At 44.1% G+C, this 24,103-nt stretch overlaps 1 protein-coding gene across 1 annotated transcript in view; it reads right to left on the bottom strand.

Moving 5' to 3' along the window:
- Positions 1–5,091: 5,091 nt before the first annotated feature.
- maml2 (mastermind like transcriptional coactivator 2) overlaps positions 5,092–24,103 on the bottom strand; it is a 145,463-nt gene continuing 126,451 nt past the window's right edge. Inside the window, exons 3-5 of the mRNA XM_045704162.1 lie at positions 8,678–8,869; positions 7,668–7,773; positions 5,092–7,547 (exon numbers count right to left, since the gene is read on the bottom strand). Coding sequence (XP_045560118.1) covers positions 6,631–7,547; positions 7,668–7,773; positions 8,678–8,869 — 1,215 coding nt within the window. The 3' untranslated portion in view covers positions 5,092–6,630. The remainder of the gene's footprint in view (positions 7,548–7,667; positions 7,774–8,677; positions 8,870–24,103) is intronic.

Genomic DNA, 24,103 nt, shown 5'->3' with positions numbered 1-24,103 from the left:
TCCTAGTCTCCTCTCCCCTAGTCTCCTTTCTCCTAGTCACCTCTCTCCTAGTCTCCTCTCTCCTAGTCTCCTATCCCCTAGTCTCCTCGTCTCCTCTCTCCTAGTCTCCTCTCTCCTAGTCTCCTCTCTCCTAGTCTCCTATCCCCTAGTCTCCTCGTCTCCTCTCTCCTAGTCTCCTCTCTCCTAGTCTCCTCTCTCCTCCTATGAATTAAGAACTGATATTTTTTCCCTTCACAATGCAATGCGGCACATTGACAACTCAAATCGCTTTAAAGAGCCTTCTGATATTAGAAAACAAATAAATATACAATAACAATAACTTCAAAAACAATCTATTCATCACTGGATTTCTTCAAATTGCTGTGCGGGAAAAGGATATCATCCACCGTGCCTGGTCCCAGGCTGCCAGCTGGCTTCTCTCTGAATCCACACATCCACCGTGCCTGGTCCCAGGCTGCCAGCTGGCTTCTCTCTGAATCCACACATCCACCGTGCCTGGTCCCAGGCTGCCAGCTGGCTTCTCTCTGAATCCACATCCACCGTGCCTGGTCCCAGGCTGCCAGCTGGCTTCTCTCTGAATCCACATCCTCCTTGCCTGGTCCCAGGCTGCCAGCTGGCTTCTCTCTGAATCCACATCCACCGTGCCTGGTCCCAGGCTGCCAGCTGGCTTCTCTCTGAATCCACATCCACCGTGCCTGGTCCCAGGCTGCCAGCTGGCTTCTCTCTGAATCCACATCCACCGTGCCTGGTCCCAGGCTGCCAGCTGGCTGCTCTCTGAATCCACACATCCTCCGTGCCTGGTCCCAGGCTGCCAGCTGGCTTCTCTCTGAATCCACATCCACCGTGCCTGGTCCCAGGCTGCCAGCTGGCTTCTCTCTGAATCCACATCCACCGTGCCTGGTCCCAGGCTGCCAGCTGGCTTCTCTCTGAATCCACATCCACCATGCCTGGTCCCAGGCTGCCAGCTGGCTTCTCTCTGAATCCACACATCCATCTGAAGGTGAGGCTTCATCCTTTGGAACCACCCAATTACCAGGTGGACGGTAGACCTCTTGAAGCGATTAGAGGAAATCAACAAGACTCACAAGTATCCTTTCACCTTATGTTATGTGCAGTTTTGAGCTGCACTGTCCCACTCCCTGGTGGATAATGTCCACTCTTCGTTTATGTAATGGACTTTTACATTTAAATATTTAAATTCTCTCACAACTTCAGGACCCACCCGCCAGCTGATTTTTGTTGCCTGATGCGGGACTCCCGTACGATAGGAGAGAGACTGACTGAAACATTCACACCGCCATTAATTTACAAAAGGATAGTCTGATAGCTCGGCTAGGTGTGAAAAAAAATCCTCCAGTTTGAGCCACAGTTCAGACTAGCGATAGATGCTGCGGTCAGTCAGAGTTGAGTCCTGTTGTAAAGTGTAGCCTAACGGCAAAAAAAAAAGAATAACTTGCAATGTATTCGATGCTTAAGTACTGTAAAGTTTCACATTTCTAACTCAATAACACAGACCAGATTTGTCCTAACGCAAAATGCATCAACACCTACAAATATATTAGATTTTAGTCATTTAGCAGACGCTCTTATCCAGAGCGACTTACAGTGGAGTGCATACATTTATATTACATTTTTACATTCTGGCCCCCCCCGTGGGAATCAAACCCACAAACCCTGGTGTTGCAAGCGCCATGCTCTACCAACTGAGCTACAATTTATTATAACCCACATAATAATTTCAAACAAAATGAGCTGTAGTGAGAGGATGCTATATACAATCATTTAAGAATGTATCTTTAACCCTGCATTATTAATGTAACTTATTGTGAACTAAAGTGAGGAATGAGTGAGTCACTCAGCTCTGTACTGTTCCTGCTTCTGTTGCCTGTTTGAGTGTTTGTTTTTAATATCCTACTGATTCTGTGATCAGCGAGCCTCATGTAACCGCAAACAAGTCGGATAAAGCAATTTCACAAATCCATCTGTTTTTAAACTTTGCTGTTCTCTATTAAAGATGTTACAATGTTTTTTCATTTAGAACATACTCTATGGTATTACTTACACATTATTTAGTATTGTTTACAAGGTTCCAAACTGACAGATAAATTATAATGTAATCTAACAGCATCTGATTGTCATGTAACTGTATCTTTTGCACTGAGAAATGTCCTTGTTTTTGTAAGAAAAGCACATTTTTGGTCCATTAAAATAACATCAAATTGATCAGAAATACAGTGTAGACATTGTTATTGTTGTAAATGACTATTGTAGCTGGAAACAGCTGATTGTTAATGGAATATCTACATAGATGTACAGAGGCCCATTATCAGCAACCATCACTCCTGTGTTCCAATGGCACGTTGTGTTAGCTAATCCAAGTTGATCATTTTAAAAGGCGTATTGATCGTTAGAAAACCCTTTTGCAATGATGTTAGCAGAGCTGAGAAGTGTTGTGGTGATTAAAGAAGCAATACAACTGTCAGAGTTGAAAAGAAAAAGCCATATTTCAGACAGGTCTAATCTAAACACGGTTTAAAAGAGCCCAGCATACATTTGAAAGTGATGTGTATCTGATTACTCAATTGCAACCTGATCTACACTAAATATACAAAAGTATGTGGACACCCTTTCAAATTAGTGGATTCGGCTATATCAGCCACACCTGTTGCTGCCATACATTTTACATTTACATTTTAGTCATTTAGCAGACGCTCTTATCCAGAGCGACTTACAGTAGTGAATGCATACATTTCATTTCATGAATTGATTTTTTTTTTGTAATGGTCCCCCGTGGGAATCGAACCCACAACCCTGGCGTTGCAAACACCACGCTCTACCAACTGAGCCGTTGCTCTCTGTTTGCTAGGTAACTAACAGACCAGTGAACAATAAGAAACACTGGAATAGGACTGCGAAACGTGCTGCAGCCCTTGATGACATTTCATTCATTGTCTAGTCGTCAGTGGCCTGTGATTTGTATATACGGAACCAATGCACCTGTTTGATGTTAAAACATCTCAGTGGAGGGGAAAACTGAGCAAACAGCAGCCAAATTCTGCCACCATAGGCTTCTGCCGGGTGACAGCCCCACATGTGCTCGGTCGTCATTAGAAGTGCTAGAGAGCCATGCAATCTCCATAGACAAACATTGGCAATAAAATTGTTTTTTTGAAGACCCAGTGACTTTCAACGTGGTAGCGTCATAGGATTCCACCTTTCCAACAAGTCAGTTCATCAAATTTCTTCCCAATATTACACTGTATATACATCACTGAAATACTGAAATATAACAAAGCTGTTTGACATAGGAGCACCGGAAGTTCAGTGTCTAAATATATATATATATTGTTGATTAATTATGACAAATATAAATAACATTCCACCAATGAGAACACTAGGTCATTTGGATGCAGGAGAAGGCATCGTCAAGATCCTTGTTACCTCTCCTAGTCTCCTCTCTCCTAGTCTCCTCTCCTAGTCTCCTCTCTCCTAGTCTCCTCTCCCCTAGTCTCCTCTCCTCTTCTCCTCCTCTCTCCTAGTCTCCTCTCTCCTAGTCTCCTCTCTCCTAGTCTCCTCTCTCCTCCTCTCTCCTAGTCTCCTCCTCTCTCCTAGTCTCCTCTCTCCTAGTCTCCTCTCTCCTAGTCTCCTCTCTCCTAGTCTCCTCTCTCCTAGTCTCCTCTCCTAGTCTCCTCTCTCCTAGTCTCCTCTCTCCTAGTCTCCTCTCCCCTAGTCTCCTCTCCTCTAGTCTCCTCTCTCCTAGTCTCCTCTCTCCTAGTCTCCTCTTCTCCTCCTCTCTCCTAGTCTCCTCTCTCCTAGTCTCCTCTCTCCTAGTCTCCTCTCTCCTAGTCTCCTCTCCTAGTCTCCTCCTCTCTCCTAGTCTCCTCTCTCCTAGTCTCCTCTCTCCTAGTCTCCTCCTCTCTCCTAGTCTCCTCTCTCCTAGTCTCCTCTCTCCTAGTCTCCTCTCTCCTAGTCTCCTCTCCTAGTCTCCTCTCTCCTAGTCTCCTCTCCTAGTCTCCTCTCTCCTAGTCTCCTCTCTCCTAGTCTCCTCTCCCCTAGTCTCCTCTCTCCTAGTCTCCTCTCCTAGTCTCCTCTCTCCTAGTCTCCTCTCTCCTAGTCTCCTCTCTCCTAGTCTCCTCTCCTAGTCTCCTCTCTCCTAGTCTCCTCTCTCCTAGTCTCCTCCTCTCTCCTAGTCTCCTCCTCTCTCCTAGTCTCCTCTCTCCTAGTCTCCTCTCCTAGTCTCCTCTCTCCTAGTCTACTCTCTCCTAGTCTCCTCCTCTCTCCTAGTCTCCTCTCTCCTAGTCTCCTCTCCTAGTCTCCTCTCTCCTAGTCTCCTCTCTCCTAGTCTACTCTCCTAGTCTCCTCTCTCCTAGTCTCCTCTCCTAGTCTCCTCTCTCCTAGTCTCCTCTCCTAGTCTCCTCTCTCCTAGTCTCCTCTCTCCTAGTCTACTCTCCTAGTCTCCTCTCTCCTAGTCTCCTCTCCTAGTCTCCTCTCCTAGTCTCCTCTCTCCTAGTCTCCTCTCTCCTAGTCTCCTCTCCTAGTCTCCTCTCTCCTAGTCTCCTCTCTCCTAGTCTCCTCTCCTAGTCTCCTCTCTCCTAGTCTCCTCTCTCCTAGTCTCCTCTTCCCTAGTCTCCTCTCTCCTAGTCTACTCTCTCCTAGTCTCCTCCTCTCTCCTAGTCTCCTCTCTCCTAGTCTACTCTCTCCTAGTCTCCTCGTCTCCCCTAGTCTCCTCGTCTCCCCTAGTCTCCTCTCTCCTAGTCTCCTCTCCTAGTCTCCTCTCTCCTAGTCTCCTCTCTCCATCCTCCTATCACCTAGTCTCCTCTCTCCTAGTATCCTCTCCTAGTCTCCTCTCTCCTAGTCTCCTCTCTCCTAGTCTCCTCTCCTAGTCTCCTCTCTCCTAGTCTCCTCTCTCCATCCTCCTACACTTAGCTAGCACTGCAGTGAATAACATGTGGTGAGAAGTTGACTCAAAGAGAGAGAAAGACAATAGTTGAACAGTTTTGAACAAACTAATTTCTTCCAATATTTATCTCTCTAAATAATCCTGATTATCATCTTTCCTGGGACAGCAACAGAAAGTACAAAAACTCACACTTTATTTAAAACATTTTTATTCATTAGATTGTTTATAATGTCATATAATAGTTTTTTCCCCCCCCTCAATAGATTATTAAATATTAGATCAAAAATCTAAAAATAAATGGGTAAGACGTGGCTTGCCGTTCAATCCCAGACGATAAGTAGTAGTAGTAACAACAGGACCAGTAAAGTGTCTGTGGTAGATATAAAACAAACACCTGCATCATCACTCAAAACATGACACCACGATCGGTCTGGGTGGTGGGGGGGGAGGGGTATATATCCCTGTTACAGTACTCTACGTCTGACCAGAGCATTATGTGGTAGTAGTGCACAATAAAAGGGGAATTACGGTGTCATCTGGAAGTATGACAGCCACTTCCTGTTCACAGTTGACCACGGTTGGAACCCTCTACCCCATGTATTACAGGGCCCACATGGCTCAAGTCACTGGTAGTACATTTTACATCCCATATCTGTGTCACAAATGACACCCTATCCCCTATCACAATGAAGACTGGGTAGTGCACTATGAAAAGGAATAGGGTGCCATTTTTGGACGAAGCCCACGTTATGAAAAGAGAAAAGTTTGATAGAATATATTCAGAATCAGTTAAAGATGCCGTCAGTGAATCCCTGGTTCTTATTCAATGAACCTTTAAAAGTACTAAAATATTATTATACAGAATATATATTTCTTCACAGGAATACACACAAAAAAAAAGTACAATTAGATATCAAATTATATATATTGGGTTTACAAAATGACATTATAGCTTTGCAAATGTAATCCCTTTAGGTGTATTCTGACTCGTGGCCATTCATGGTCTTGTGTGTCAAATGATACCCTATTCCCTATATAGTGCACTACTTTCAACCATAGCCTTATGGGCCCTGGTCAAAAGTAGTGTGCACTATAAAGGGAAATAGGGTGCCATTCGGGATGTAGCCAAGGCCATCCATAGTCTCTGTATTGGGAAAGTTCTGCGTTTGCAGTTATCAGTCTTTATGGATGGGTCCTGGAGTTTATCCTGATCAGGAGAGGGAGGAGCTCCTGGCTCTAGTTGCAGCCTATAATTAAGGCCAGGAGTTTTTCCACACCACACGGCCCATCTAACCTGGAAAAACTCCTGACCAGCGCTCCCAATTCTATGGAATTTTTTGATGGAAAAACTGGCCACCAATTCTGTGGAATTTTTCTACAGAAAAACTCTCTGGAATGAACCTGAATTCATGAGACTTGCAGGGAAAAACTCTCTAGAATGAACCTGAATTCATGAGACTTGCAGGGAAAAACTCACTCCCTGTAATGAACCCCAATTCATGAGACTTACAGAGAAAAACTCTCTAGGAATTAACCACAATTCATGAGACATGAAGAGAAAAAATCTCTGGAATGAACCTGAATTCATGAGGCTTGCAGAGAAAAACTCTGTAATGAACCCCAATTCATGAGACATGAAGAGAAAAACTCTCCCGGAATGAACCTGAATTCATGAGAGCTGCAGGGAAAAACTCTGGGCCCTATTTATGCAATCCCACTTTCATCCCACTTTATGAGTGACTGCCCAGGATCTCATCGAGGTTGATGTCTTTCATCCAGTCGTCGTTGCCAGACCCGGACTTCAGCAGCGAGTCGATGAAGTCTGAGTCAGTGTTGATCCCCGGGACGGTGTTGTCTCCCTCCTGGAGGAATTCAAAGGTTAGTCGGTTAACAGTCCGGCTGTTCTGGTTCTGGTAGCTTCCCCCAGGGTTGTAGTTATGTGGTGGGAAGACCCTGATGCTGCTGCTGCCCCCAGCGAGAACCCTCTGCTCCGGAGAGACGTGGTTGAGGCTTGGTAGCCCTGGCAGAGGAGGCATCATGGGTTGGCTGGGTCTGGGGTTGGTGGTGGTGGTGGTGGTGGAGCTACAGAGGGTCGGGTTCAGAGGCAGCATGCCCATTTCTGGTGCCACCTGGTTGGGTGGGCCAGGGCCTATGTGCTGGGGGCCAGGAGGGTACTGGTGGCTGGACATGTCGAGCTGAGATTGGGACTGGCCCCCCTGGGGTTGGAGCGAGTTCGGATGCCGCCTCACCCCGAGAGACCCAGGGCTCATGATGGGTGCTTTAGCTCCAGGAGGCCAGCCCATCACACCCCCCAGCCCGAGACCATGCCCCTGACTGGGCATCCCTCCAACCTGCTGGCCTACTGATGTCCTTGAGGGATGTTGTACACTGGTAAGACCACCCACCTCAAACCCATCACCCTGGCCGTTGGGAGGACCAGGGAACCTGGACTTGTTTTGGTTGAGTCCCATCTTGCTCTGGTTGTTGTGCTGTTGGATCTGGTGAGTGTGGGGGCCTCTTCCGAACCTCCAGTCCGTGGGAGGAGGGGTCATTTTGGATCCCAGGCCGCTGGGCATGTGGCAGGACATGGATAGAAGGTCACTCTGGTCAGACCCGTTGGTCGACAACGACTGGGAGGAACTCATACCTGAATACACAGAGATTGTTCTGATTCTGTTCCGATTGGCCCATACAGACACAAACAATAGATGCAAAACTATTTTCCTTCCTACATGGAAGCAGTGAATGATTGAAATGAATGATGTACCTGTGAAAAAGGCTGTCGGCTGGACCATTCCTCTGGGCTGTTTATAGTCTGGTGGTGGTCTGGTTAGATGGCGGTTGAACGGATCCTGATTACTAACGCTTTTGTCCTGAAACACAACAGAAAGAGACAATGAAACAACAATGACATTTGTATACACGTTCAGATATAACAGGAGATTATCAGGGGTGGGATGGAACGCGTGGGAACTGTCCGACTTTCCCAAAGTGAAACATTTTGTAAGACAGTGTCAGATGTTAACCTATTGCTCACAGAGTCATTGGTGTTAGCATGATAATCTATTGCTCACAGAGTCATTGGTGTTTACATGTTAACCTAGAGCTCACAGAGTCATTGGTGTTAGCATGTTAACCTATTGCTCACAGAGTCATTGGTGTTAGCATGTTAACCTATTGCTCACAGAGTCATTGGTGTTAGCATGATAATCTATTGCTCACAGAGTCATTGGTGTTTACATGTTAACCTAGAGCTCACAGAGTCATTGGTGTTAGCATGTTAACCTATTGCTCACAGAGTCATTGGTGTTAGCATGTTAACCTATTGCTCACAGAGTCATTGGTGTTAACCTGATAACCTATTGCTCACAGAGTCATTGGTGTTAACCTGATAACCTATTGCTCACAGAGTCATTGGTGTTAACCTGATAACCTATTGCTCACAGAGTCATTGGTGTTAACCTGATAACCTATTGCTCACAGAGTCATTGGTGTTAACCTGATAACCTATTGCTCACAGAGTCATTGATGTTAACCTGATAAACTATTGCTCACAGAGTCATTGGTGTTAACCTGATAACCTATTGCTCACAGAGTCATTGATGTTAACCTGATAACCTATTGCTCACAGAGTCATTGATGTTAACCTGATAACCTATTGCTCACAGAGTCATTGGTGTTAACCTGATAACCTATTGCTCACAGAGTCATTGGTGTTAACCTGATAACCTATTGCTCACAGAGTCATTGGTGTTAACCTGATAACCTATAGCTCACAGAGTCATTGATGATGTGCTGCTGCTGGGCTAGCTGTCTCTGCATGACCTGTGTCTTCCCTGGCCCTGGGGGTTTCTGCTGGGGGTTGGAGCCAGGGCCAGGGGCACGTTGGTTGGCCAAGGGCTGGGCCTGGGTCTGGGCTGACATCCCCACCAGGCTGCCGTTAGTGGGCAGACGAGGCCCAGGAGGCATCTGGTTAGAGAGGAAAGCAAAGGGAAATAAGGGGTTATTTTTTTTTTTTACAAGCAAGACACATTTCAACATGAAGTGCCTCGCTCAAGGGCACACCAGCAGGAGATAGCAGTACGTGGGATCTGAAACCAGTTGCAAGATCAATTTCAATGTTTTAATGAACATGAATAATACCTTGGTGTGGGACTATCTCTATTCAATGCATTGGTTCAGTAGCCCACTGGAGGTAAAATCCCCGTCAAAACAATACCATACATCTGCCACTAGAGGGCAAACCTCCATAACAAACCACAAGGTTCTGGTGCGAAAATGACACCGTCTCTCTGTATGGAGGCTACGGCCACTCCCCCTGAAGCAGCAACACAACAGACTTGGAGAGTGGTTCCTTTGGGAGGGGGAGAGACAGGGGAGAAAGGCTTGTTTCAGTGGGGGGGAGAGAGAGGGGGGAGGGCAGGGGGGAGACTAGTCCTCCTCAAGGCAAAGCTGTTCCCTTGACAAATGGTTCTGACGAGGCTGGAAATAATCCCCGAGACAGCGGGAACTGAACTGTGTGCCGAGCAGGGAGGTTCAGTTTCTACCCTCCCTTGCTGCTACATGACTACTGCCGCTTACCTCCCTTGAACAACCACTGTTCCTTTTTACCCAAAACACTGATCTGGCTGCGCTTATCTAGGATCAGTTTTTCCCTGTCCATGTAATCTTATTCATTATTATCTTAAAGCCAAAACTGATCCGAGATCTGCACAGTAACTACCGGCTACCTCCCTATAACAAAGCACTGTCTGCTTCCCAATCCACTGATCCCCCCCCCCCCCAAAACAGTTCTTATTCCAATATATAAATACATATCATATATAATAAATATATATTACCCTTCGATCAGTTCTTATACCCTTTTCTTATACTGGATGTAGAATCTCAGTCTCCCCTGTTCCTTATTCATTATGATCCAGAAGTGAAATGGATCCACTCGATCAGCACTCCTATATAAAACTTCATCAGTTCCCCCCATGTAGGTTGTGTTGTTGTGTTGTGTTGTTGTGTTGTGTTGTTGTGTTGTTGTGTTGTGTTGGTGTGTTGTTGTGTTGTGTTGTTGTGTTGTGTTGTTGTTGTGTTGGTGTGTTGTTGTGTTGTGTTGTTGTGTTGTGTTGTTGTGTTGTGTTGTTGTGTTGTTTTGTTGTGTTGTTGTGTTGTGTTGTTGTGTTGTGTTGTGTTGTGTGTTGTTGTGTTGCTGTGTTGTGTTGTTGTGTTGTTGTGTTGTGTTGTTGTGTTGTGTTGTGTTGTTGTGTTGTGTGTTGTTGTGTTGTTGTGTTGTGTTGTTGTGTTGTGTTGTTGTGGTGTGTTTTGTGTTGTTGTGTTGTTGTGTTGTGTTGTTGTTGTGTTGGTGTGTTGTTGTGTTGTTGTGTTGTGTTGTTGTGTTGTTGTGTTGTTGTGTTGTGTTGTTGTGTTTTGTTGTTGTGTTGTGGTGTGTTGTTGTGTTGTGTTGTTGTGTTGTTGTGTTGTGTTGTTGTGGTGTGTTGTTGTGGTGTGTTGTGTTGTTGTGTTGTGTTGTTGTGTTTTGTTGTTGTGTTGTGGTGTGTTGTGGTGTGTTGTGGTGTGTTGCTGTGTTGTGTTGTTGTGTTTTGTTGTTGTGTTGTGGTGTGTTGTGGTGTGTTGCTGTGTTGTGTTGTTGTGTTGTGTTGTTGTGGTGTGTTGTTGTGGTGTGTTGTTGTGTTGTTGTGTTGTGTTGTGTTGTTGTGTTGTGTTGTTGTGTTGTGCTGTGTTGTGTTGTTGTGTGTTTTGTTCTGTTGTCGTGTTGTTGTGTTGTGTTGTTGTGTTGTGTTGTGTTGTTGTTGTTGTTGTGTTGTGTTGTGTTGTTGTGTTGTGTTGTTGTGGTGTGTTGTGTTGTTTTGTTGTTGTGTTGTGTTGTGTTGTTGTGTTGCTGTGTTGTGTTGTTGTGCTGTGTTGTGTTGTTGTGTGTGTTGTTGTGTTGTGTTGTTGTGTTGTTGTGTTGTGTTGTTGTGTTGTGTTGTTGTTGTGTTGTGTTGTTTTGTTGTTGTGTTGTGTTGTGTTGTTGTGTTGTTGTGTTGTTGTGTTGTTGTGGTGTGTTGTTGTGTTGTGTTGTTGTGGTGTGTTGTTGTTGTTGTGTTGTGTTGTTGTGTTGTGTTGTTGTGTTGTGTTGTTGTGTTGTGTTGTTGTGTTGTGTTGTTGTGTTGTTGTGTTGTGTTGTTGTGTTGTTGTTGTGTTGTTGTGTTGTTGTGTTGTGTTGTTGTTGTGTTGTGTTGTTGTGTTGTTGTGTTGTGTTGTTGTGTTGTTGTGTTGTTGTGTTGTTGTGGTGTGTTGTTGTGTTGTGTTGTTGTTGTTGTGTTGTGTTGTGTTGTTGTGTTGTGTTGTTGTGTTGTTGTGTTGTGTTGTGTTGTTGTGTGTGTTGTGTTGTGTTGTTGTGTTGTTGTGTTGTTGTGTTGTGTTGTTGTGTTGTGTGCACATCAGGCTGAGAGCCTTAGCAGACCTGTTAATAGTTATAAAGGAACTGTTTATTTCAACATCTATTGGAGATGGAGTGTAAACTACAGAGACAGACTTCAATCTTTATTTGGTTCCTCCAAGTGCTTGGTTTCCTACTTTCTTCAGTACCTTGGCAGTATTGAGTACCTTGCAGCCTGTATCTTCAGGCAGTATTGAGTACCTTGTCTTCAGGCAGTATTGAGTACCTTGCAGCCTGTTCTTCAGGCAGTATTGAGTACCTTGTCTTCAGGCAGTATTGAGTACCTTGTCTTCAGGCAGTATTGAGTACCTTGTCTTCAGGCAGTATTGAGTACCTTGTCTTCAGGCAGTATTGAGTACCTTGTCTTCAGGCAGTATTGAGTACCTTGTCTGCATGCAGTATTGAGTACCTTGCAGCCTGTATCTTCAGGCAGTATTGAGTACCTTGTCTTCAGGCAGTATTGAGTACCTTGTCTTCATGCAGTATTGAGTACCTTGCAGCCTGTATCTTCAGGCAGTATTGAGTACCTTGTCTTCAGGCAGTATTGAGTACCTTGTCTTCATGCAGTATTGAGTACCTTGCAGCCTGTATCTTCAGGCAGTATTGAGTACCTTGTCTTCAGGCAGTATTGAGTACCTTGTCTTCATGCAGTATTGAGTACCTTGTCTTCAGGCAGTATTGAGAACCTTGTCTTCAGGCAGTATTGAGTACCTTGTCTTCAGGCAGTATTGAGAACCTTGTCTTCAGGCAGTATTGAGTACCTTGGCCGTATCTCCAGGCAGTATTGAGTACCTTGTCTTCAGGCAGTATTGAGTACCTTCAGGATCTTCAGACAGTATTGAGTACCTTGTCTTCAGGCAGTATTGAGAACCTTGTCTTCAGGCAGTATTGAGTACCTTGTAGCCTGTATCTTCAGGCAGTATTGAGTACCTTGTCTTCAGGCAGTATTGAGTACCTTGTCTTCAGGCAGTATTGAGTACCTTGTCTTCAGACAGTATTGAGTACCTTGAGCCTGTCTTCAGGCAGTCTTGAGTACCTTGTCTTCAGGCAGTATTGAGTACCTTGTCTTCAGGCAGTATTGAGTACCTTGCAGCCTGTATCTTCAGGCAGTATTGAGTACCTTGTCTTCAGGCAGTATTGAGTACCTTGCAGCCTGTATCTTCAGGCAGTATTGAGTACCTTGTCTTCAGGCAGTATTGAGAACCTTGTCTTCAGGCAGTATTGAGTACCTTGTCTTCAGGCAGTATTGTGTACCTTGTCTTCAGGCAGTATTGCGTACCTTGTCTTCAGGCAGTATTGAGTACCTTGCAGCCTGTATCTTCAGGCAGTATTGAGTACCTTGTCTTCAGGCAGTATTGAGTACCTTGTCTTCAGGCAGTATTGAGTACCTTGTCTTCAGGCAGTATTGAGTACCTTGTCTTCAGGCAGTATTGAGTACCTTGTCTTCAGGCAGTATTGAGTACCTTGTCTTCATGCAGTATTGAGTACCTTGCAGCCTGTATCTTCAGGCAGTATTGAGTACCTTGTCTTCAGGCAGTATTGAGTACCTTGTCTTCAGGCAGTATTGAGTACCTTGCAGCCTGTATCTTCAGGCAGTATTGAGTACCTTGTCTTCAGGCAGTATTGAGTACCTTGTCTTCATGCAGTATTGAGTACCTTGCAGCCTGTATCTTCAGGCAGTATTGAGTACCTTGTCTTCAGGCAGTATTGAGTACCTTGTCTTCATGCAGTATTGAGTACCTTGTCTTCAGGCAGTATTGAGAACCTTGTCTTCAGGCAGTATTGAGTACCTTGTCTTCAGGCAGTATTGAGAACCTTGTCTTCAGGCAGTATTGAGTACCTTGTAGCCTGTATCTCCAGGCAGTATTGATTACCTTGTCTTCAGGCAGTATTGAGTACCTTGTCTTCAGACAGTATTGAGTACCTTGTCTTCAGGCAGTATTGAGAACCTTGTCTTCAGGCAGTATTGAGTACCTTGTAGCCTGTATCTCCAGGCAGTATTGATTACCTTGTCTTCAGGCAGTATTGAGTACCTTGTCTTCAGACAGTATTGAGTACCTTGTCTTCAGACAGTATTGAGTACCTTGTCTTCAGGCAGTCTTGAGTACCTTGTCTTCAGGCAGTATTGAGTACCTTGCAGCCTGTATCTTCAGGCAGTATTGAGTACCTTGTCTTCAGGCAGTATTGAGAACCTTGTCTTCAGGCAGTATTGAGTACCTTGTCTTCATGCAGTATTGCGTACCTTGTCTTCAGGCAGTATTGCGTACCTTGTCTTCAGGCAGTATTGAGTACCTTGCAGCCTGTATCTTCAGGCAGTATTGAGTACCTTGTCTTCAGGCAGTATTGAGAACCTTGTCTTCAGGCAGTATTGAGTACCTTGTCTTCATGCAGTATTGAGTACCTTGTCTTCAGGCAGTATTGAGTACCTTGTCTTCAGGCAGTATTGCGTACCTTGTCTTCAGGCAGTATTGAGTACCTTGCAGCCTGTATCTTCAGGCAGTATTGAGTACCTTGTCTTCAGGCAGTATTGAGAACCTTGTCTTCAGGCAGTATTGAGTACCTTGCAGCCTGTGTCTTCAGGCAGTGTTGAGTACCTTGTCTTCGGACATGATTTGGAAAGGCACACACCTGTCTATATAAGGTCCCACAGTTGACAGTGCATGTCAGAGCAACAACCAAGCCATGAGGTCGAAGGAATTGTCCGTAGAGCTCCGAGACAGGATTGTGTCAAGGCACAGATCTGGGGAAGGGTACCAAGACTGGTCGCCAGGCCAAACTGAGCAATCGGGGTAGAAGGGTCTTTGTCAGGGAGGTGACCAAGAACCCAATGGTCACTCTGAGAGCTCTAGTTCCTCTGAGGATATGAGAGAACCTTCCAGAAGGACAACCATCTCTGCAGCACTCCATCAATCAGGCCTTTATGGTAGAGTGGCCAGATGGAAGCCACTCCTCAGTAAAAGATACATGACAGCCTGCTTGGAGTTTGCCAAAAGGCACCTGAAGACTTTCAGACGATGAGAAACAAGATTCTCTGGTCTGATGAAACCAAGAATGAACTCTTTGGTCTGAATGCCAAGCGTCACGTCTGGAGGAAACCTGACACCATCCGAAGGTTCACCTTCCAACAAAATACTGCGTAAAGGGTTTGACTACTTATGGTAATGTGATATTTCCGAGGGGGTTTTATTCTAAATTTGCTAAAATTTCTAAAAACCTGTTTTTGCTTTGTCATTATGGGTTATTGTGTGTAGATTGATGAGGGGGAAAAAAAAACAGATTTAATACATTTTAGAATAAGGCTGTAACGTAACAAAATGTGGAAAAATTCAAGGGGTCTGAATACTTTCCCGAAGGCGCCGTATGTACGTCAGAAGCCTAATGTTGTGCACTTTTCCCTAATCCCTACCCTTAGGGCTCTGGTCAAAAGTCTCTATATAGTGTGCTAGGGTACCATTTAGGACACAATCAGAATCACTAAACAGGTTCCGATCTTTTTATGTGAATAAAATACGTAAAGGAAACAGAACATTTGTCGGTAAACATTCCAAACGTCGACAAGCCAAGATACGCTAGACAAGGTGGGATATTTTTGTGTCTGTAAAATGTATTACGCTCGAAATGGCATTGGAAACACTTTCCCGCGCAAATATTGATATAACAACTATTATATCGGGGTCAACTTGGAGTCATGTGATGATAAGTTGCGTGGTCCTCCCACTGCAACTCGGGAAAGCATGCAGTTCATTAGGATACAGATTATCTAAATTATGAGGAACGTGAAAGAAAGCGTGGGTGAAAGGGAACTGCAGAGAAAATAACCAGAATACAAAACATCCACTGTCGAGAAAAGAAGTGGAGGTCAAGGTAAATGTCTGGGACCGACTGCCTCCGAGAAGGACAAACAAAAGCCTGAGAGGAATAGCGAAGATAAAGTGTATGTACTCACTTCTCGGATTTCTCAATGATGTTGTATAAATGAACAGATGGTAATAAAGTCACAGTCAGAGACAGAAAAAGAGGCAGTAGAAGCTGTATCACGGATGTTGACATTTGCCCTAAATACAATGGCAACATCATCTAAATACTAATAAATACTACCACAACATCATCTAAATACTACTACAACATCATCTAAATACTACTACATCATCTAAATCATCTAAGTACTACTACATCATCATCTAAATACTACAACATCATCTAAATACTAATAAATACTACCACAACATCATCTAAATACTACTACAACATCATATAAATACTACAACATAATCTAAATACTACAACATCATCTAAATACTAATAAATACTACCACAACATCATCTAAATACTACTACAACATCATATAAATACTACTACAATATCACATAAATACTACTACAACATCATATAAATACTACAACATCATCTAAACCATCTAAGTACTACTACATCATCATCTAAATACTACAACATCATCTAAATACTACTACAACATCATCTAAATACTACATCATCATCTAAATACTACTACATCATCATCTAAATACTACAACATCATCTAAATACTACTACAACATCATCTAAGTACTACAACATCATCTAAATACTACTACAACATCATCTAAATACTACAACATCATCTAAATACTGCAAAATCATCTAAATACTACAACATCATCTAAATACTACTGCAACATCATCTAAATACTACTACAACATTGTCTAAAAACTACTGCAACATCATCTAAATACTACATCATCATCTAAATACTACTACAACATCATCTAAATACTACATCATCATCTAAATACTACTACATCATCATCTAAATACTACAACATCATCTAAATACTACTACATCATCATCTAAATACTACAACATCATCTAAATACTACTGCAACATCATCTAAATACTACAACATCATCTAAATACTACAACATCATCTAAATCATCTAAATACTACTACAACATCATCTAAATACTAGCAACATCATCTAAATACTACTACAACATCGTCTAAATACTACTGCAACATCATCTAAATACTACTACAACATCGTCTAAATACTACTGCAACATCATCTAAATACTACAACATTATCTAAATACTACAACATCATCTAAAACCATCTAAATACTACAACATCATCTAAATACTACTACAACATCATCTAAATACTACAACATCTTCTAAATCATGTAAATACTACTACAACATTGTCTAAATCATCTAAATACTACTACAACATCATCTAAATACTACTACAACATAATCTAAATAATCTATATACTACATCATCATCTATATACAACTAAATACTACTACAACATAATCTAAATAATCTATATACTACTAAATACTACTGCATCATCATCTATATACCATCTAAATACTACTTACTACAACATTATCTAAATACTACAACATTGTCTAAATACTACATCATCTAAATACTACTAAATCATCTAAATACTACTGCAACATCATCTAAATACTGCAACATCATCATCATCTATATACAACTAAATACTACTGCATCATCATCATCTATATACAACTAAATACTACTGCATCATCATCATCTATATACAACTAAATACTACTGCATCATCATCATCTATATACAACTAAATACTACTACAAAATAATCTAAATACTTTCTCCCTCCCTCTCTCTCAGTCTCTCCATTTTCTCTCTCTCAATTCAATAATTGACATGTTTTTTTTATTTCACCTTTATTTAACCAGGTATTTATATATATAACCCTGACCCTTTATTTAACCAGGTAGGCCCGTTGAGAACAAGTTCTCATTTACAACTGCGACCTGGCCACGAATAAAGCAAAGCAGTGCGACAAAAACAACAACACAGAGTTACACATAAACAAACGTACAGTCAATAACACGATAGAAACATCTATCTCCACAGTGTGTGCAAATGTAGTAAGAGTAGGGAGGTAAGGCAATAAATAGGCAATAGAGGTGAAATAATTACAATGTAGCATTAACACTGGAGTGATAGATGTGCAGATGATGATGTGCAAGTAGAGATACTGGGGTGCAAGTAGAGATACTAGGGTGCAAAAGATAAAAAATATATATAACAATATGGGGATGAGGTAGTTGGGTGGGCTATTTACAGATGGGCTGTGTAGAGGTACAGTGATCAGTAAGCTGCTCAGACAGCTGATGCTTAAAGTTAGAGAGAGATATGAGTCTCCAGCTTCAGTGATTTTTGCAATTCGTTCCAGTCATTGGCAGCAGAGAACTGGAATGAAAGGCGGCCAAAGGAGGTGTTGGCTTTGGGGGTGACCAGTGAAATATACCTGCTGGAGTATATTACATCGGATCAGTAGAATAGTCAGTTTTACGAAGGTATGTTTGGCAGCATGAGAGAAGGAGGCTTTGTTGCAAAATAGGAAGCCGATTCTAGATTTAATTTTGGATTGGAGATGCTTAATATGAGTCTGGAAGGAGAGTTTACAGTCTAGCCAGACACCTAGGTATTTGTAGTTGTCCACATATTCTAAGTCAGAACCGTCCAGAGTAGTGATGCTGGACAGGCGGGCAGGTGTGGGCAGCAATCGGTTGAAGAGCATGCATTTAGTTTTACTTGTATTTAAAAGCAGTTGGAGGCCACGGAAGGAGTGTTGTATGGCATTGAAGCTCGTCTGGAGGTTAGTTAACACAGTGTCCAAAGAAGGGCCAGATGTATACAGAATGGTGTCGTCTGCATAGAGGTGGATCAGAGACTCACCAGCAGCAAGAGCGACATCATTGATATATACAGAGAAAAGAGTCGGCCCGAGAATTGAACCCTGTGGCACCCCCATAGAGACTGCCAGAGGCCCGGACAACAGGCCCTCCGATTTGACACACTGAACTCTATCTGAGAAGTAGTTGGTGAGCCAGACGAGGCAGTCATTTGAGAAGCCAAGGCTGTTGAGTCTGCCGATAAGAATGCGGTGATTGACAGAGTTGAAAGCCTTGGCCAGGTCGATGAAGATGGCTGCACAGTAATGTCTCTTATCGATGGCGGTTATGATATCATTTAGGACCTTGAGCGTGGCTGAGGTGCATTGCTGTTGTTCTGGGATTGATTTTCACTTTTTCGCACCAAAGTACGTTCATCTCTAGGAGACAGAACACGTCTCCTTCCTGAGCGGTATGACGGCTGCGTGGTCCCATGGTGTTTATACTTGCGTACTATTGTTTGTACAGATGAACGTGGTACCTTCAGGCGTTTGGAAATTGCTCCCATGAATGAACCAGACTTGTGGAGGTCTACAATTTTTTCTGAGGTCTTGCAAAGGGGCACTGGGGTTGAAGGTAGGCTTGAAATACATCCACACTCAAATTATGTCAATTAGCCTATCAGAAGCTTCTAAAGCCATGACATAATTTTCTGGAATTTTCCAAGCTGTTTAAAGGCACAGTCAACTTAGTGTATGTGAACTTCTGACATACTGGAATTGTGATACAGTGAATTATAAGTGAAATAATCTGTCTGTAAACAATTGTTGGAAAAATGACTTGTGTCATGCACAAAGTAGATGTCCTAACCGACTTACCAAAACTATAGTTTGTTAACAAGAAATTTGTGGAGTGGTTGAAAAATGAGTTTTAATGACTCCAACCTAAGTGTATGTAAACTTCTGACTTCAACTGTCGGTCTAAAGCAGTTTGGGTCTAGATTGTCTCCCCCTTTGAAGAGGGGGATGACCACAGCAGCTTTCCAATCTTTGGGGATCTCAGATGATACGAAAGAGAGGTTGAACAGGCTAGTAATAGGGGTTGCAACATTTTCGGCGGATCATTTTAGAAAGAGAGGGTCCAGATTGTCTAGCCCAGCTGATTTGTGAGCTCTTTCAGAACATCAGCTATCTGGATTTGGGTGAAGGAGAAGCGGGGGAGACTTGGGCAAGTTTCTGCGGGGGGGTTGCAGAGATGTTGGCCGGGGTTGGGGTAGCCAGGTGGAAAGCATGGCCAGCCGTAGAAAAATGCTTATTGAAATGATCGATTATCGTGGATTTATCAGTGGTGACAGTGTTTCCTAGCCTCAGAGCAGTGGGCAGCTGGGAGGAGGTGCTCTTATTCTCCATGGACTTTACAGAGTCCCAAAACTTTTGGAATTAGTGCTACAGGATGCACATTTCTGTTTTAAATAGCTAGTATTAGCTTTGCTAACTGACTGTGTATATTTGTTCCTGACTTCTCTGAAAAGTTGCATATCGCGGGGGCTATTTGATGCTAATGCAATACGCCACAGGATGTTTTTGTGCTGGTCAAGGGCAGTCAGGTCTGGGGTGAACCAAGGACTATATCTGTTCTTAGTTCTGCATATTTTGAATGGAGCTTATTTAAGATGGTGAGGAAAGCACTTTTAAAGAACAACCAGGCATCCTCTACTGACGGGATGAGGTCAATATCCTTCCAGGATACCCGGGCCAGGTCGATTAGAAAGGCCTGCTCGCAGAAGTGTTTTAGGGAGCGTTTGACAGCGATGAGGGGTGGTCGTTTGACCGCGGACCTATTACGGGCGCAGGCAATGAGGCAGTGATCGTTGAGATCCTGGTTGAAGACAGCAGAGGTGTATATAGAGGGCAAGTTGGTCAGGATGATACCTATGAGGGTGCCCATGTAAAGTAAAACAGTTACATTGTCAAAGTAAACATATATCAACGATTGTCAAAGACAGGAATATAGACTGTCTGTAATTCAGTCTGTCTCTCCCCCTCTCTCCTACTCCGTTTTCTCTCAACACACATGCTAGAGGCAGAGGAAACTTCAAACAGCAGTCTGAGGAGAGAGAGCGAAAGGAAGCAACGAGTCGCTCAACTCTCTGTGGTTCACTGCTTCCAATTACCAGGAACCGTGAGAAGTTATGACCACCTCACACACACACACACACACACACACACACACACACACACACACACACACACACACACAGAATGTTTTCAAATTATCTCGGGAAAGGAGAGGCAATTCCTCCCGCAGTCCGCGTGCGGTGCTGAAAGCCGACCCCATTCTTTGTAGGAAGAACAACCTAGTAAGAAGTGTTTTGTTAGCATGTACATCTGAGTAGTCCTCTGTTTGTCATCCTGACGTGTCATGGAGTTGTTTTCCATTCCTCTCCTCTCTTTCTCTCCTCTCATTCTTCACGAGCTTGTCCTAAATGAAAACACCACACGCAGCTCCAGTCCGGCTCTCTCTGGCCATCGGAAGGAGCAGGAGAAGGAGTGGTGGCGTGATGATCTAGTCTTCTGTACTGCACTGCTGCGGGGCTCAGCGGCGCTAAGCTAGACAGATCAGGGGTAGGCTCAGCTAGACTAGGCTAAGCTAGACAGAGCAGGGGGTAGGCTAAGCTAGACAGATCAGCGATAGGTTAACCTAGACAGATCAGGGGTAGGCTAAGCTAAGAGCAAGGGTAGGCTAAGCTAGACAGATCAGGGGTAGGCTGAGCAAGACAGATCAGGGGTAGGCTAAGCTAGACTAGGTTACCTAGACAGATCAGGGGTAGGCTAAGCTAAGAGCAGGGGTAGGATAAGCTAGACAGATCAGGGGTAGGTTAAGCTAGACAGATCAGGGATAGGCTCAGCTAGACTAGGTTACCTAGACAGATCAGGGGTAGGCTAAGCTAAGAGCAGGGGTAGGATAAGCTAGACAGATCAGGGATAGGCTAAGATAGACAGATCAGGGATACGCTTAGGTAGACAGATCAGGGGTAGGCTAAGCTAAGAGCAGGGCTAGGATAAGCTAAGAGCAGGGGTAGGGTAAGCTAAGAGCAGGGGTAGGATAAGCTAAGAGCAGGGGTAGAGTAAGCTAAACTAGGTTAACTAGACAGTTCAGGGGTAGGCTAAACTAGATTAGGCTAAGCTAGACAGATCATTGGTAGGTGAAAATAGACAGATCAGGGTTATGCTAAGATAAATTACGCTAAGATAAACAGATCAGGCGTAGACCAAGCTAGACCAATCAGGCGTAGGTTAAGATAGACTAGCTTAACTAGACAGATCAGGGGTAGGCTAAAGCTAGACAGAGCAGCTATAGGCTACACTAGACAGATCAGGTGTAGGGTAAGCTAGACTAGCTTAACTAGACAGATCAGGGGTAGGGTAAGCTAGACTAGGTTAACTAGACAGATCAGGGGTAGGCTAAACTAGTTATATCAGGGTAGACTAACCTAGACAGATCAGGGGTAGGCTAAACTAGTTAGATCAGGGTAGACTAACCCAGACAGATCAGGGGTAGGCTAAACTAGACCAGGCTAAGCTAGACAGATCAGGGGTAGGCTAAAATAGACAGATATGGGTAAGCTAAGCTAGACAGATCAGGGGTAGGCTAAGCTAGACAGATCAGGGGTAGGCTAAAATAGACAGATATGGGTAAGCTAAGAGAGACTAGGCTAAGCTAGACAGATCAGGGTAGGCTAAACTAGACTAGGCTAAGCTAGTCAGATCAGGGGTGGACTAAACGAGACTAGGCTAAACTAGACAGATCAGGGGTGGACTAAACGAGACTAGGCTAAACTAGACAGATCAGGGGTAAACGAGACTAGAGTAAGCTAGACAGATCAGTGTTAGTCTAAACTAGACAGATCAGGGGTAGGCAAACTAGACTAGACTCTCTCTCTTTCTCTCCCTGTCAGCCCCTACCCCAGCCTTTGCCTCTCTAGGCTTCTCTCTCAGAGCACTGCTTCCTCCCAGGCAGCCTGCAGTCAGGACTCTGGTCCCGGGGGACGGCCTTGGCATCTGGACTTGGCTGCTGATCCCTTTCCCAGGAAACAAACACTCCCTTCAAACAGCCTGTCTCTCTGTCTGGTTAGAACACTCCCTTCACACAGCCTGTCTCTCTGTCTGGTTAGAACACTCCCTTCACACAGCCTGTCTCTCTGTCTGGTTAGAACACTCCCTTCACACAGCCTGTCTCTCTGTCTGGTTAGAACACTCCCTTCACACAGCCTGTCTCTCTGTCTGGTTAGAACACTCCCTTCACACAGCCTGTCTCTCTGTCTCTGGTTAGAACACTCCCTTCACACAGCCTGTCTCTCTCTGTCTGGTTAGAACACTCCCTTCACACAGCCTGTCTCTCTGTCTGGTTAGAACACTCCCTTCACACAGCCTGTCTCTCTGTCTGGTTAGAACACTCCCTTCACACAGCCTGTCTCTCTCTGTCTGGTTAGAACACTCCCTTCACACAGCCTGTCTCTCTGTCTGGTTAGAACACTCCCTTCACACAGCCTGTCTCTCTGTCTGGTTAGAACACTCCCATCACACAGCCTGTCTCTCTGTCTGGTTAGAACACTCCCTTCACACAGCCTGTCTCTCTGTCTGGTTAGAACACTCCCTTCACACAGCCTGTCTCTCTGTCTCTGGTTAAAACACTCCCTTCACACAGCCTGTCTCTCTGTCTGGTTAGAACACTCCCTTCACACAGCCTGTCTCTCTGTCTGGTTAGAACACTCCCTTCACACAGCCTGTCTCTCTGTCTGGTTAGAACACTCCCTTCACACAGCCTGTCTCTCTGTCTCTGGTTAGAACACTCCCTTCACACAGCCTGTCTCTCTGTCTGGTTAGGTTAAAGAGAGAGAGAGACCTGAACCCATCAATCATCTATGTAACATAATTGGCAAACATGACAACAGCATGAAAAATCACGATGATAGAAAAAACAACTATCTACCATGTGAGTCTCAGTCTGGATTAATTACAGATAAAATAAGGCATACGAATACACAGTAATATTCAATAGTCATACTTAAAACTTCAATAACATACTTTAAAAAACACATCCTCTCTAGCTCCCTCACACCCCAGGAGCCCCATATAGATGCATCCCAAATGGAACACTATTCCCCATCAAGTGCACTACTTTTGATTTGTTAGCTAGGTCTACGGTAAAGTCTGTAGGTAGACATGAAACAGACAAGAGAAGCCCTAAGGTTATACTGTACTGTGAGAATGTGTGTGTGTGTGTGTGTGTGTGTGTGTGTGTGTGTGTGTGTGTGTGTGTGTGTGTGTGTGTGTGTGTGTGTGTGTGTGTGTGTGCGTGCGTGCGTGCGTGCGTACTTGTGACCAAGATGTGTGTGAAGTTTTTAAAGTCTATAACCGCCGATCTAAAGAGGTTTGAACAACAATGGAATTAAGACAGGTTTTGACATAGCTGAGGTAAAAACTCATTATTAGCCTGTGAGAACGAGCAAATGACAACCAGAAGGACACACACACATCTTGTTCTCTTTAAAAGCGTCTCTAGCTGCAGTCCTGTGGGAGGAAGTTGAGCTTTGCTCCCCTTCGCTATACTGCTCCAATGGGGATCATGGCACTGGCTTGAGTGCCAAAATGGCACCCTATTCCCTACACAGCTGCTCATGGGCCCTGGTCATAGTAGTGCACTACATAGGGAACATGGTGCTATTTGGGACGAAGACACCGTTTCAGGCACTTCATTTCTATGGCAATACTTATTCTACTCAGTGTTGGAAAAGAGAAATGGCTCTGAGCGGCTTCTTTCTCTTCTCAGTCAGTGTTCCCTCTCTGTCTGTCTCTCTCTCTCTTTCTCCTGTCACTTAACCCTGTAACTGTTGTTAAAACACAAGACAAGCCCTGCAACTAGCTACCTGTCTCTCTCCTATTTTCCACTGTACCGTTTCTCGACAATCGACCCTCGCTCAGCCTCCACTTCCCCCATCTCTCTCAGCCTCCATTCTCTCAATAGCCTCCACTCTCCCCATCTCTCTCAGTCTCCACTTTCCCCCTCTCTCTCAGCCTCCATTCTCTCA

The sequence above is a fragment of the Salmo salar genome, chromosome ssa20 (assembly GCF_905237065.1).
Source record: "Salmo salar chromosome ssa20, Ssal_v3.1, whole genome shotgun sequence".
NCBI lineage: Eukaryota > Metazoa > Chordata > Actinopteri > Salmoniformes > Salmonidae > Salmo > Salmo salar.
This window is presented reverse-complemented; position numbering and strand designations above follow the sequence as displayed.